The sequence below is a fragment of the Callorhinchus milii genome, unplaced genomic scaffold (genome assembly GCF_018977255.1).
Source record: "Callorhinchus milii isolate IMCB2004 unplaced genomic scaffold, IMCB_Cmil_1.0 Scaffold12, whole genome shotgun sequence".
Taxonomy (NCBI): domain Eukaryota; kingdom Metazoa; phylum Chordata; class Chondrichthyes; order Chimaeriformes; family Callorhinchidae; genus Callorhinchus; species Callorhinchus milii.
In genome coordinates, this window is record NW_024704753.1 from 14,118,894 (window position 1) to 14,134,207 (window position 15,314).

At 47.0% G+C, this 15,314-nt stretch overlaps 1 protein-coding gene across 1 annotated transcript; it reads right to left on the reverse strand.

Annotated features, from left to right (window-relative positions):
- Positions 1 to 426: 426 nt before the first annotated feature.
- dalrd3 (DALR anticodon binding domain containing 3) lies at positions 427 to 14,192 on the reverse strand. Its single transcript, XM_042339699.1, has 13 exons — positions 13,959 to 14,192; positions 12,720 to 13,021; positions 11,657 to 11,952; positions 10,251 to 10,303; positions 9,781 to 9,903; positions 8,906 to 8,976; positions 8,110 to 8,168; positions 7,196 to 7,278; positions 6,233 to 6,359; positions 5,382 to 5,440; positions 3,839 to 3,952; positions 2,786 to 2,854; positions 427 to 1,009 (listed from the first exon to the last, which is right to left on the reverse strand). The coding sequence occupies exons 1-13, from the start codon at positions 14,190 to 14,192 to the stop codon at positions 890 to 892; spliced, it is 1,710 nt and encodes a 569-aa protein (XP_042195633.1). The 3' UTR covers positions 427 to 889.
- Between the last annotated feature and the right edge of the window lie 1,122 nt (positions 14,193 to 15,314).

A 15,314-nucleotide genomic window follows, 5' to 3' on the forward strand; every position in this document is an offset into this window, starting at 1 on the left:
GGACATTGTGAAATAAACACATCTGTGCTCTGGGGAAGCTTCCTAAGATGGGATGGTTTCGAAGTGAGAGCAAAGCATGAGCCGATGATGACTGTCAGAATCTGTGGCTGAAGCAAAAGGCATAAATGTACTCGAACGAAACATGACGCCGTCGGATTCACACACCAGGAAGAAGGAAAATAGAAAGATTAATCCCGAAGCGAAATTCCATTGGGCGACTGGATTGCATTTCGAAAAAAGGCATTGTAAAAATTAACTTTATTTTGGAGATTCCCGTAGCCCAGCGGTTAGCATGGTTGCCCCGCAAACGAGAGGACCCGGGTTCGATTCCCTGGTGGGGGTGAAACTTTGGGCACATTTCTTTAGTCCACATGCCTCTGATTATCGAGCAGGAAGTAGGAACCTGGTTGTTAGTCGATTGGCGGATCGCTTTCTGGGGGGAATAATCCCTCAAATAAAATCAGTTTCTGACCAGGAGAGCGTAGGTCTAAATGCTGAACAGCGTCTCTTTGGTCCGCAGCTACTCAAGAGGAAGTTTGAGCAGATATATTGTCATCTCTCACTTGCAATGGTGTGGGTTTGAACCCCGCAACAAATTAAGTTTTCAACCGGCTATCGACCGAAACCCCTCGACTTGCTTAACTCTCCAGCATCTCTCTGGTGCTTATTCACTCCACTTTCAACTGCGGAGGATTCAGTTTGCTAGTTCTGAAGGCAATCCCTCCTCAGGGGTGTGTGGTGGTGGTGGTGGGGGTGTGGGAGGTGATCAGTTCAATACTGTTCCATGCTGCCTGGTGCAGGGTTTCTCTCTGGCTGACCTGGTGAGGCACGGATTGCACTCGGTTCTCAGGCTGTGCCTTGGAGGTGAGATGCAGGACTTGCTGAGTTCTCAGAGCTGGTTGGGTGGCAGTATGTGCAGGGTTCCCAACGCTGTGTGAAAGACATCGCGCAATGCCTTCATCAGCCACAGCCGAGCAAACATCTGGTTAAACAAGTGATCCAGCGGTTCCTGAGGAACACAATATACTGTTAACACACTGGCCAATCATCACCCTTGTGTCTCATACTGAGCGCATATCGCAGCTGTCTCAAAGCGCTTCACGTGCAATTGATGTCAAGCGTAGTGACTATTTTCGGGCAAAATCTCTTAAGTATTGCGCCCGAGCGTGAAACACAGTAACATTTTCTTATCAGTCATTAAATAATAATTTTGCATTTGACGCAGTGCCTTTCATGTCAGCAGGACGTCTCAAAGTGCTTCACAAGATTTACTGTAAAGTGCAGTGACTGTATTTTGCAGACTAACATGTTAGCTAATTTGTGCAGAAGCAGCGTCCCGCAAACAAATGTGAAGTGAAATAAATACTGCAGTTGGCTGAGCAGCCTACAATCAATTACATAGACTGTACAACGCCAGCCATTCAACCCAACCAGTCCATAGTCCATGCGTGTGATTATACACCTGATGAGTCTACGCCCATCCTAATTCCCTCTCATACCCCCCTAATCTCTTCTCCCTCTGTGCACTGAGCCTGTGTTGTTCCTGTGACATCTGACCGACCCATCGGGCAGACAAGCCAGGATTCAGTGTTCAGTTTATTTGGAACGGCTCAGTAGTGATTATCTTGTTGAGAGTGTTGATCAGCAATGTTCTTACAAAGGAATTTTAATTGAATGTAACAGAGGGACAATATGCCAGGACATTAATATTAAAGGGTTGTGGCACTGCCTGGAGATGAAAATTACTATGATCAGAATAGTTCCAGTAGGTCATTTTAAAACTAGAGTGTGGCTGATAAATGCCCCGATGACAGCAATAATAATAATCCTTGCATTTGATATAGCGCCTTATCACTTCATTGAGATGTGTCAAAGCACTTCACAGAATATACTGTAAAGTGGATTGACTGTGTATTTTGTGGGTAAACAGCAGCGTCCCCACAAACAGTCGTGGATTACATTGACAATTTTGAAAAAGGCATCGTAAAAATATTTTTTCATTCCCAGTACATCTATTGTTTCTCACTCTTTTCAAAGCAAAGTGACAAAAAAATCTTAACTTTTTAAAAATTTTAAAAATTCAAAGAATTTTGTCACATAAGTTTAAAAGGAGTTTGAATCTTCCTGAATACCTGCAATCTTAGGAAATCAGCTCCCAGCATTGTGGGCTCAGTGAGATCTTGGCATTCGTGTTTACTGTTTATAAAGTTTGTCGTAATTTATTTTAGTTTTTTTAATATAAAGGGCTCTCAGCGCTGAACTCTCATGATGTACCACAACCCATAAATTGTGCAATGTAATCTCCTTGCTCTTATTCTTCTTGTTGATTTTATTTTCTGAGCTTATTCCTTCCTCTTCTGAAGGAGATATAACCTGTTATTTATATTGGTGTCAGGTAACTTGACCAAGTCCCTTGATTCATGCAAAAATCCAGATACTGAGTATCGCTGGATATTTGACCATGGTGGGGAGAGAGGACATTAGATTGGAAGCCAATCACTGTATACACACACCATCCATCTAGTGAGTAGGGATCGGGATTGGGGAAACCTGGTAGATTCTCTCTTCTTTTACTCAGGTCAATTGCTGATGTCAATCCTGACTGTTGCCATACCCGAGATCCTCTTCATCTTCCCACACACTGGGATTCAAACCTGTGACCTTCTGGTCTGCAAAGGCCATTTCAGGTTTCGGGTGCTCCTTTCACACTCGGGTAGGGAGTTGGGATGAATAGCTTTTGAATCTTGCACAGAGCAGATGCCGTTTCATTACAAATTATACTTACTCCCAGGATGTGCACACGGTTGTAATAGGAGCTGAAATCCATGCTGAGCTTCACAAGAAACTTGCAGATCTGAAAGAGCACGAAGAAAAGTTGGTCAGACTCGTGGCACAAGTGGAGTTTGCGATTCTCACCCCTTCTCAAGGCACACAAGGTTCACGCACTTCCAACGTCCACGCTTCTCCAGCATTCTTGAGTTCAAATAATAAATAATAATAATTTGGTCACTCAAACCACGACCGTTTGTGGGACATTGCTGTGTGCAACTGGCTGCCGTGTTTCACAAATAAAATACACTGCCAATACACTTTACAGTATATCTGTGAAGCGCTTTGAGACGTCTTGAAGATGTGTTAAGGCATTATATCAAACGCAAAGATTATTATTATTATTATTATTAGCGTTTCTAACCTGAATTGTCCGACAATTCTTTCCCCCACTGGGAGGGAGTGTGTTGCACATTGCCAGGAGCCTGTTTCAGAATAGCATTGGCAATGGACCTAATGCCTTTTAAAAAAGGAGTTAAACACCTAAAAATGTAAAAGGGCGCCGAGAGTTTTAATGGAACCGCTGTGGGTGCAATGTCCTTCTTCTGTGTTGTAAATATAATGGGAGTGATTATAATGGTGAAAGTTTTGCTTATGGTGCTTGTATTGGGGCGTAGACCCTGACATTTGCTGATGAAAAATCCAAAATAGTGACAATCTGGTGACCCAGAAGTCATCTACTTTGTTTTAAATAGCTGATGGCTGGATGGTGGTAGGAAGCTCTGTGCAGAAGCACTGATTGGCGATGGTACCCTATTATAGTGTAGGGATTATATGGATTCCCCCAGATCCACTGTATATTCCACTGTATATTCATATGCACTACTGTATTCATATTCATGTCTCGTTGCAAGAGGCTGAGGCAGAAATGTAGAAAATGTGGAACAGTTTCTGGGCAGTTTGCTATCAGATGCATCTTGTTGCTTCGCCCTGGAGTCAGTAATGCAATTGACAAAGACCCCAAAGGATCAGGAAGTTTCACGTGTATCCAGGGCCTTGAGTTACTCACCGCCTCAGTGTTGACTGTGAGTCGAATCCCCTCGGATGAACTCCAGGACTTTGCACTCTCACTGAGAACCTCTGGGAATGGGATAATATAATTGTACAACAGAAGCCATTCCCCCTGTACAAATGAGAAAGACCTTTAATAGTTACTGCACTAGAGTTCAAATCTTCAAATACAGTAGGTCTAAAGATGTAACATTCAAGGTGAAATACAGAGGATACAGTTCAAGATCCTGGTCCTCACCTTCAAAGCCCTCCATGGTCTTGCTCCCCTCTACCTAACCCCCCTTCCATCCTGCTTGCTCCCTCCGCTCAGCGGGCTCTGGCCTGCTTCACGTCCCACGCCTCGCTCGCCCCACTATCAGTGGGCGGGCTTTCCGCCACTCTGCCCCCGCCCTCTGGAACTCCATCCCGCAGTCCCTCCGCCTCGCCCCCTCCCTTGCCACCTTCAAGACCCATCTCAAGAGCCTCCTCTTCGACTGTGCTTTTGATCTCCCTGCTTCCCCCCCTGCCCTCCACCCTCCACAACAAGATACTTGGAGAAGAGTGCGAAGGACTTATAAATAAATAATAATAATCCTTTCATTTGATATAACGCTTTTCACGTCTTCTAGATGTCTCAAAGCGCTTCACAGAATATACTATAAAGTGAATTGACTGTATATTTGTGGGGGAAATACGGCAGCCAATTGTGAACAGCAGTGTCCCACAAACAGTCGTGGATTGAGTAACCAAATGATTTTATTTTTTTCTTGAGGGATTAGTATCAGGCGTGTGGAGCAAGGAAACTTGCCCAAGGTTTCGCCCTGACCTGCTGGGAATCGAACCCAGGCCTCTCGCTTGCGAGATGTGCTGTAGCCACTGAGCTACAGGACTCCACAAAGATTTGTGTTGGTATAAGGGACACAGGAGGGTCAGAGAGCAAAGATACCCAAGGCCTGGGCTGACCAGGCAGTTGAGGGCAACAGGCAGTTGGAGTGTGTTTTGAGTAGGATTTCAGGGTGAATGCCCATAAGAGGCAGCATGAACACAGGGGTCTGCACCTCTCCAGGACTGTCTAGTAACAGGGAGTGTGGTGTGTCACTGTTTACTGATGTTTTAGGAACATAGGAACAGGAGTAGGCCATTCAGCTCCTTCGACCCTGTTCCGCCATTCAATTATATCGTGACTGATCTGCACCTCAACTAATCTTGTCAATTTCAATTTCCTGTTTTTCCCCATATCCCTTGATACCCTGAACTACCAACCATCTATCAACCTCACTCTTGAAGATGTGGATGGATCCAGCATTACAGCCTTTTGGGAAGAGAGTTCCAGATTTCTACCACCCTTTGAGTGAAAAAATGCTTCCTGATTTCACTCTTAAATGGTCTGGTTCTAATTTTAAGACTATGCCCCCTTGGTTTGGATTCTCCTATTGCACGAATAAACTTGTGTGGCTCGAACCAATTGTATGTCCGTGTGCGGGTCGGTATCTGACTGACTTGGGTAGTCTATGGTTACACTGGTGTCGTAAGTGGGACTCGGACTTCAATGGAGACTGTACCTCTTCCCGAAGAGCAGAAAAGTTCAATTCCGAGGTGTCCGGGAGCTCTGGATACAGCTCTGGGTAAAGGAAAGAAATCAGTGTCATTGCTCCATATTAAACTGTTCAAATTATTGCAGAAATCTGGCACTCAGTTACCAAAAGGATTGTGTGGGGAAAATAGCCTGAGTTGACACTTGTCGGCCTTCAATTATTTTACCTTTCTCTGTTGTTTTTTTTTGGTGAATTTATTTATTTTGAAGTCTGACTTAAATATTACTTAAAAGGTAGGATTATATGGATATGAGTATTTGTAGGCAAACAACAGCAGCCAAATTTGCCCTCAGCAATGTCCCACAAACAGCCTCTATATAACAACGTGCATTTATATAACACCCCTCACGCGGGGTAGCGTCCTGGAGCGTTCTATATGAGACACGTGATCAATTTTATCTGGGGGGGATTGTTGGCCAGGAAACTGGAAGAAACTCCTTTCTCTTTTGGAATAGCCACTGGATCTTTAACATCCATAACATACGCATAACAGACTGTTAGATTCCCTGTAATTTGCTGCATTCACACTGTGCAACGAGTTCAGAATCCACTGCGCAAGTGCAACAAGTGTCAAAGCTTCCATCTCCTCAAAGTGGGTTTAAAACTATTGTGTCCCCCAGCCGATGCAACCAGCCTGGTGTGAATGGTCAGATCAATCCACTCTCTGGGTTTTCTGCTGCCTGCTTTACTAGCTCACGTCTGACTGAAAACACACTTCACCCGCTAATGCCCTGGTTTTGAGGAAGAGCTGAATGAAAACAACACCAGTGTGACGAGAGCGGTAGCTGACCTGGGCCACAAAATTATGCAACTCTTACCTTGCTGGACGGACTTGTGGAAATTATCAAATAAAGTGGCGAGCCTGGCACAATTGTACATGACGAATGCTCCACTCCGTGTCCCTTTGGTAGAGATGCTGGCTTCTTCGCTCAAGTCCAAGGTCAGCTAAGGTTTGAAGGGGAAGATCTGTTACAAGTTTCCAACATGACCTATGATCCCTCTCACCCTTCAGTGTTGACAACCCAAATATTTACGGCAGATTCAATACAATTGTGATTGGAGAACTGTAAAAGAAGCGAATAAACTGGCCTCCTGTTCCTTATTGGTTTGAGATCCTGCAAGCTTCAGTCAATCTAACCTGGTCCTGTAGCTCAGTGGTTGGAGCACTCGCCTCGCAAGCGAGAGAGCTGGGTTCAATTCCCGGCAGGGCGAAACCTTGGGCAAATTTCCTTGCTCCACACGACTGATAATAATCCCTCAAGAAAATAAACGATAATAATTTGGTCACTCAATCCACGACTGCTAGTGCACAATCGGCTGCTGTGTTTTGCCCACAAAATATACAGCCAATTCATTTTACAGTATATTCCTTTAAGCGCTGTGAAGCGCTAGAAGTTGTGAAGAAGTGAAAATCGCTATATCAAATGCAAGGATTATTTATTTTTATTATATTATTATTCCTGTCTGCAAAGCTTGCCATAATTCAGGGTTAAAATAATCAGACCACCCATCTTCATAGCAAATTGACGAACCAACAAATTACGCTGGTTGGAGCACTGAGATAAGTGACTAGGGCAATTGATCTCAGAGTGGAGGCTGAGTGTCTCTGGGCTTCCTTTGCAAATCCACCAGATTCATGTAACAATAGAAAGTGAGTTAGCGAACTCGCCACACTCCTACCCTGGCAGATAAGGATGATCCAAGGCATGGGGCATCTTGGAATAAGGTAGAGAGAGAAACAACCCATTGGAAAACAAGCACGGACCCATTGGGCTACTTACTGGGCTGCGGTGCGCTGCTGCCAACAGCTCAAACCTGATGGTGGCAGAAGTCATACTACTAATGATCCCAGTCCATGAATCTCCTAGAAAAACACGGTGAACAATAGTCAAGAATTTTTTTTTTTGAGGTTCATAATGATGTCTTTGAGTAGAGGCATCATTCATCCTTGCATGTCAGGCAGTGATGGAAGAATCGAGGATAAGGGCTGGAGAGGATTGCATAGATATTATGGGTGAGCCCATGAAAAAATGTATTACCTTCGATAAGAATACACCACTCAAAGGTGCACTCACTCATCTTTAATCGTTACTATCTGGTTTCTTGAAGTAGGTTTTACAATTTCTCAACCATATCAAACTCGTAAACTTTGTTGACTTCTCTTCCAATTTGAAGTCGTCTGAGAGACGTGTGCTATTTCTCTCAAGAAAACACGATCAGCAATACTTGGTGCTGAGTCTGTGTAACTTTGGGAGGAGAGGGCTTGTTGTTAGTGCAGTTCTCCACTCTCTCACCTACCATAACTATGCAATCTTCTCTGCACTACATTCCAGCCTTTGTTGCACTTTGCACCCACCAAATGGCTTGAGCGAAAATAGGAACTAGAAAATAGGTAGTGTTCCAGAATATAATCAAATGCTGGAACAGGTTACCAAGACGGGTTGTTGACAGTTTATAATACTGTCTCCTATTCCTCATTACCTTCACTTTAACAATAGCTCGGGTCTGAAATGCTGTACACTGTCCAGCGCCTTGGGACGTCCTCCCGACGTGAAAGGTGCTATACAAGTGTAATCTTGTTGTTGTTGTTAGACTTGATGACCATTCAATTCTATCATAATGTTCTAATCTCCTCTGATAAGTAACAGCAAGAGGTCTGCTAAGGAGAATGAGCATCACTGGATACCACGTGTACCTTGCACCAGGTCTCCATACTTCATCACAGATGCCTCTTTCATTTGAGATCTTCGAAACCTACAAAGGAAGAATAGAAATTTCAGTTGAACGTTCTAACATGTAATCTGTACAATAAAGTGTACAAAATTCTCAACCTTTTCCCTCATGTAATAATAATCCTTGCATTTGATATAGTGCCTTATCACGTCATTGAGACGTCTCAAAACGCTTCACAGATTACATTGTAAAGTGTAGTGACTAGTGTATTTTGTGGGCGAAATACACAGGCATTTTAAGTATCCGTTTGAGTTTGAGGTCTCCCCTCACTCATCGCATCTCCAGGCTAATATGGATTTACTCTGGCAAGTCTGGTATGGAGAAACATCACTAAGCAGTTTGAGAAATTTGGCTGAGGTAATTAAACATGCAAGCATTTTTTTATCTTAGGGGCTTTTGGAGAATTTATGTGTGGTAACTTAACTATTAAATTTGACACATTAAGCACTTGGGAAGCATATTTTTCAATGTTTTCGAATTTGAAACCGCCTTTGTGATGGAATATTTAAACAGAAGATAAGCACTCCACTAGATTTCCCTGAGTCTCTCTCTCTGGATGTTTAAGAGGTGGACACATACTTGGGTAGTGGTGGTATGAAGGGGTATGGCAAAAGCATTGGAATTAAAAGACGTGCCAAGATCTAATAAATTGGTGGAGCAGGCTCAATGGGCTGAATGGCCTCCTCCTGTTCTCCTCTGTACCTAACTCTGTAACTGTAGATAAAGGTGTACACACCCCAGCTGGAATGATAACTCACTGAAAGTATTGAATGGCACTGATCCGAGGGTTTTCACCAGTAACTCTCACTGGCCCACACACCACGTATTTCTGAGGAAGAGAAAATAAATACCAAAGTGCTTTAAATACAGCACCAAGTGTCTGCAGCCCGCCACCCCACCTGTGTACAGGTGAGCTCCAGCCACTAAAGTGCAATAGTGTAACATTCCCAGTCCCACACAGTGTTCCTTGTGATCGCACTTATAATGCCATAGAGTACAGGCAGTTTAGTGCTGATAAGTGCTCTTAAAGATTGAAATGGTCTGAGTTCAAGTCAACAGGTTCTTTAATATACTGTGGCAGCTGCCCTCCCCACTCTGAATTTCGGGAACTTAGAAATGTGTTACGTGGTCCAAACGTCAATAACTGAGAAGATAGCCTGCAAACCCAGCGAGACCCTTGTCCCCAATGATTCCCACTGGGATTTGACACTACTAGACTGAGACTCCAGCTCAGTGCTGGGCGAATGGCTGCATTGTCGGAGCTGACACTCTTCAGATCAGACGTTAAAACCAAGGTGCTGTCAGATTGACGCTAAAGATCCCGTGACACTATTTGGTCGTTCGCTTCATATTTGTGCGTTAACCCTGCTCCCTCACCCCGAGAACGCTATGTTTCCCCAGACCTTCTCCTCTTTCTTCATCAGTGTTTTCATTGCCTTAGGGATGTCCTCCCGACGTGAACGGTACTTTACAAATGTAATTGGCACCAATGCTCATCATAGTTTTTCAAACTTTGGATTTTCAATTTAATGTGGTTGACCATAGTCCCAGACCAACCTGGGAAATGATTCAAGACCTGAACCCTAACAACCCCCCACCCCACTCCCCCCAAACCTGTGGTGACTGAACTAACCTGGGTGAGGGGATCCCTCCCTGTGTTGAGTATTTGCCAGAGTAGATCAATCTTCTGCTGCTGGAAATCCTCCTCACAGCCCACGACGTGAATCACAGTGCAATGCTCTGCGGCCTCCTGACACTGCAACACATTCATTTTCAAATCTTAGGTATGTCATTTTCAAACACTGATTAAAAAAAAAATGCTTTAGAATTGGTTTGGCCAATAATTTTGTGTAGAAGTTTCCCCGAAGACATGAATGAGCATGACATCCCCAGCTCGGATGCCTGTCAAGCACCTTGGGACATCCTCCTGACATGAAAAGCTATGTAAATGCAAATTTGTTGTTGTTCTCACCATTTCTGCAGGTTACTCAGAGGGAATACTACTTGCAATGACTGTCCCTAAGCAAACAAACTGGACCTGTGGCAATTAACGGAGAGTTTCGAGTGCAATGGTTGTTACGAGGGCAGGTAGTTTGTACTGACCTGTGCGGTGGCATTCTGTAGCTCTGCAACTTGTCTCAGGCTTCCCTCCTGCACTGTGCAAAGCGGAATAGATCAAAGTGTTTTTTTTAAAAAAACATTTGGAATTGCGCAGTCTTTAAGCAAATCCTTTCTCTATTTTATGCAGATCATTTTTAAAACAGGAGACAGTCAATAGAATCAATGACACAACTGTCATTAATTGCCGCTTCAAGGAGTTTGATTAATTCAAAAATAACAACTTATTATTAATATTAACTTGCATTTATGCAATGCTATTCACGTGAGATATTGCCTCGGCAGGCTTCACAAAAGCAGGGGTTGGTTCATGAGCAAAATGAAATAGGATGTAGTGGAGGGAAGGAGAGGTGATTAAAGACACAGTTGAAGAGGTTTTTAGGCAGGATTTTAAGAGATACAAAGAGTAGAGAGACAAAGGGTTAGAGATTAGGGGCACAGCTGCTGAGTGGTATATAAGGCCCAAGTAATAATCAGAGTTTTTAGCTAGTTTTGTTTCTAGAGTTTTACAGCTGAAACAGTTTTATTTAAGTCTCTCTTACTGTTTGCCAGCTGACAAGCAGCAGGATGGAGATACCAAATCATCATCTTATTAGGTGCGGTTTGTAGCTACTAATCAGCAATAATTCCAAATTAGTTTCCTCAATCCACACTTCTTTACAGGACAAATAGTATCGAAAGAATCGCAGTAATATCTAGAATTGTCAGTCGCAGGGGGTATTGCAAAATAGCCTTCTAACCACAAAAATGGCTGAGAAGACTGATCAGAACATGATAAGGTGCTATATCAAATGCAAGGATTATTATTATTATCACTGACTCGTTCCATTAAGTACCCTCAAGGAGGTGTTTTGTTGTGAACCCAGGATACATACAGTGTGCAATGCATATCTGCAGTCTTCCAATTCTGAACTTACAATATTCTTTGCACATGAAACACCTTCAACATCGCAAAGAGCTTTGCAAGTTTTTAATGCGAAGTGTAGTGTCTTTATTGTATGTGAACATGGCAGGCGATTTGCACACAGCAATGTCCCAAAGACCTCATACTGTTTAACAGAACAAATGTCACTTACAGAAATATTCAGCTGTAAAGTATCTGGGATATTCAAGCTTAATGAGCCTACCCTTTGGGTAGTAATAATGATAAATTGGTCTCTTCAATCGACGACGGTTTATGGGACATTGGTGTGTGAAATTAGCTGCTGCGTTTCGGCCTACAAAATACAGTATATTCTGTGAAGCGCTTTGAGACGTCTCGAAGACATGATAAAGCGCTATATCAAATGCATGGATTATTATTATTATTATTGCAACACTTGATCACCCGGATATCTTGTGGACATTCCAGTTTGTATAGATTTAGTGTTTGTAACAATTTCAGAACCTACCCAGAGCAACATCCAAGTTGGGGTCGTAACCTTCCAATCCTTTCTCCTTCACAAACTCTTTTAAATGCACCTTAAATAGCACGTCTTTGGGCGAAGCCTTGTGGCCCTGGCTCGAGAGGTCCTCGGACTTCCCGAGTTCCGTGTAAACTGACTCGCGCAGGATCCGTTTGAAATCGGACACTGTTCCCTCACTGGAGGGGCCGTGCCAGGAGGAAAGCCATTTGACGCTCAGCAGCTTCAGGAAGTTCCAGATGTCAGTGTTTTGGGCAACGCTTGGGGTCATGTGGACTGTGTATCTAACAGAAGGACAGAAGAGGATGAGATTGGATCAGATGAGCACAAAGATGGAACAGAAAAAGGCAGAGCTGACAGGAAACCATTCCAGACAGTGGCTAAGAGTGTCTTCCAGAGCAGTCGCTGGTAACTCATGTTCACTCCAGTGCCTCTGGAAACTGTTCTGGACTTCTTCACTCACTCCTATCCAGTTTTCAATCGCACTAATTCCACAGAGGTGAGATGGGCACGGGTCAGTTTATTTAGGTGTTCTACATTTTATATTACTCCACCCCCTCTCATGCAAATCATGTTTGTTCCTTCTCCTTACGTTCCTGTGTTTTGGCAGCATTGAGAATATCAGAAAATTCCAACACTCTACTCGTTCAGGGCTCCTCTCTCTCTCTCTCCCAGTAACCCTCCCCATTCCACCCCCTCCCCCATCTCCCCAACACCTGAAACTCTCCCGATGTTCTGTCAATTGGTCATTCACTTCATGGCTGTGTGTGGAATATTGCTGTGCACAAATTAGCTGCTGTGTTCGTCCATAAAACACACAGAGGCTTTAAGACATCCTACTGACGTGCATTTGTGCGAGAGGATAGGGTTAGACTTGGCCGTGATATCCACCCTGGAGTCCACTTTTCTCCTGATGCTCCCTACCTAGGCTGACACAAGAGGATGTACGGCTTTGGTGATGTACGGGGAAGCCTGTGGAACAATACACCAGCAAAAAGCGAGCACTTGCAAGAGTTGAGGAGGGGGCCTCACACGAGAAACCAAAACTAACCCTCGTTGTCTTAACAGTTCAGCGAGATGGTCTGTCAATAGGATAGCGCGCAGATGCCCGACTGTGAGCGACTCCAGGCCTCTGCATCCTTGCAAAACTGCACAGTTCAGAACTACACCTTTCTTCTCCACCAGCGCAGATGCCGAAGACCTGGTGTACTGAGCGACATTGCTCAGGACGTCCGTAAAAAGGGCGGTGTGGTCCAACTGAATGAGGAGTCCGGCATCCGTCTGCTCACAGCTCTGTATGTGGAGGCCCTGGCACTGATCCGAGCTGAAGCCTTGCATGACGTTTTCGGGAACCTGGAACCAGATAAGAAATTAGTGATTATAATAATAATAATAGTAGTTATTCGGGTACAGAATAAACACAAGGCGATTAATTCAGCGAGAATCAGGTCCGACCATCAGATCGGCACCAGCTCTCAGAGTAAACTGTCTGTTCAGTTCCACTGCCCCCACCCTATCCCCAAACTCCGTCACCCATTTTCTTTTGTGAACCTCCCAATTGCTATTTTAAATCTCCACAATGGACCGTTAACATCTCATCCAAAGCACATCATCTCCAACATTGCAGCCCACCCCCCGCCCCCCACCCCCCGCTCCCCACACCCCGCTCCTCACCCCCCACCCCCTGCCCCCCGCCCCCCGCCCCCCGCCCCCCCCCCCCCGCTCCCCCCCCACCCCCGCTCCCCCCCCACTCCCCAGCCTGGACTGTGAGCTCCAAGACCCCCCCGATGTGGGGCTTCAATCCACAACCTTCTGACTCTGATGTTCCCCGCCCGCCCTCGGCCCCCCACCCCGCCCACCCTCCCCAGGCTCCTCCCCTTCTCCCCCAGGCTCCTCCCCTTCTCTCCCAGGCTCCTCCCCTCTCTCCCCAGGCTCCTCCCTCTCTCCCAGGCTCCTCCCCTCTCCCCCCAGCTCCTCCCTCTCTCCCAGGCTCCTCCCCTCTCCCCCAGGCTCCTCCCTCTCCCCAGCCCTCTCCCCAGGCCCTCCCCTCTCCCCAGGCCCCTCCCCTCTCCCCAGGCCCCCTCCCCTCCCCCCCCAGGCTCCTCCCTCTCCCCAGGTCCTCCCACTCTCCCAGGCTCCTCCCCCTCTCCCCAGGCTCCTCCCCCCTCTCAGGTCCCCACCTCTGCTGTCCCTTCCCTCCACAGTCCGCTCCGCCAAAGCTCCGCCCACCCGCCCCTCCCTCAAGCTCCGCCCACCCGCCCTGAGCGGCCCCGCCCCCCGGGGGGGGTACCTGGCCGCGGGGGAAGAGTTTGCCGAGGGCCCCGCGGGGCGCTATGAAGTCCCGGCGGCGGAGGTTGCGGGCGCTGCTCTCCTTGAACCAGGCCCTGCCCGGGGCCGGGGCCGAGCGGCGGCCTCGCAGCAACCGCTCCAGGGCGGCTTCACAGGCGGCGAGAGAGAAGCTGCCGGCGGCCTGGGCCTGGGCCTGCGCCTGCGGCTCGGCCTCGGCCTCGGCCTCACGCTCCATCCCGGGCTGGAGCTGAGGGGGAGGCGGGGGGCGGGGGGAGAGGGAGGGAGCGGGGGGACCAGAAACTCGGGGACTTCCGGTAATCGGTTGCTAAGGAGCGACTTCCTGTTGTAAGGTGTTCCTCCTAAGCCTTCCCCCCCCTCACCCCCCCCTCACACACACCCTGTACACCCCCTCCCACACACACACACCCTACACACACCCCACCCCCCTCACACACCACAACCCCCCTCACACACCCCCACACACACACTACACACACACCCCCCTCACCCCACCCCCCCTTACACACCCCCACACACACCCCCACACACACTACACCCCCCCTCACACCCCACCCCCCCTCACACACCCCAACCTCCCTCCCCACACACACACACCCTACACTTACACACCCCCACACACCCCACCCCCCCCCCACACACCCTACACACACACCCACTCACACACCACAACCCCCCCCCACACACAACCTACACCCCCCCTCACACACCACAACCCCCCCTACACACACCCCCCTCACACACCACAACCCCCCCCCACACACCCTACACACCCCCACCCCCCCACACACACACACCCCAACCCCCCCCACACACCCCCATACACACACCCCAACCCCCCCCTCACACACACCCCACACACACTCCCCCACACACACAACCCCCCACACACACCCCTCACATACAACCCCCCCCCACACACACACCCTACACACCCCCTCACACACAACCCCCCCACACCCCCCCCCCCACACACACACACACCTTACACAGCCCCCTCACACACACAAGCGCCTGATCATAATCCCTCAAGAAAATACACACGAGAATAAAATCGGTCGCTTTAAATCCACGACTGTTTGTGTGGGGCACTGCGGAGCGCAATCGGCCGCCGCGATTCGCCCACAAAGTATACAGTCGATTCGCTTTACGGTTATATTCTGTGAAGCGCTTTGAGACGTCTCGAAGACTGCAATCAAATGCCAGCATTATTATTATTTTTTCTTTTTCATTTTTTCTATCGGTTGAATTTGACTCCTTTCCCGCCACCAACCCTCCCCCCCCCCCCCCCCCCCCCCCACCACCTCCAACCCGAAACCCTGGGGATAATAATAATTAT

Bases quoted from the DNA above. Each gene is read 5' to 3' on its own strand.
- dalrd3 (XM_042339699.1), bottom strand. From the start codon at position 14,192: ATGGAGCGTGAGGCCGAGGCCGAGGCCGAGCCGCAGGCGCAGGCCCAG. The intron at 3,953-5,381 runs GTACAGTCTCCA...TCATTTGTACAG, and splicing joins TTTCTGCTCTTCGGGAAGAG to GGGGAATGGCTTCTGTTGTA. The intron at 2,855-3,838 runs GTGAGTAACTCA...GTGCTCTTTCAG, and splicing joins TCACAGTCAACACTGAGGCG to ATCTGCAAGTTTCTTGTGAA.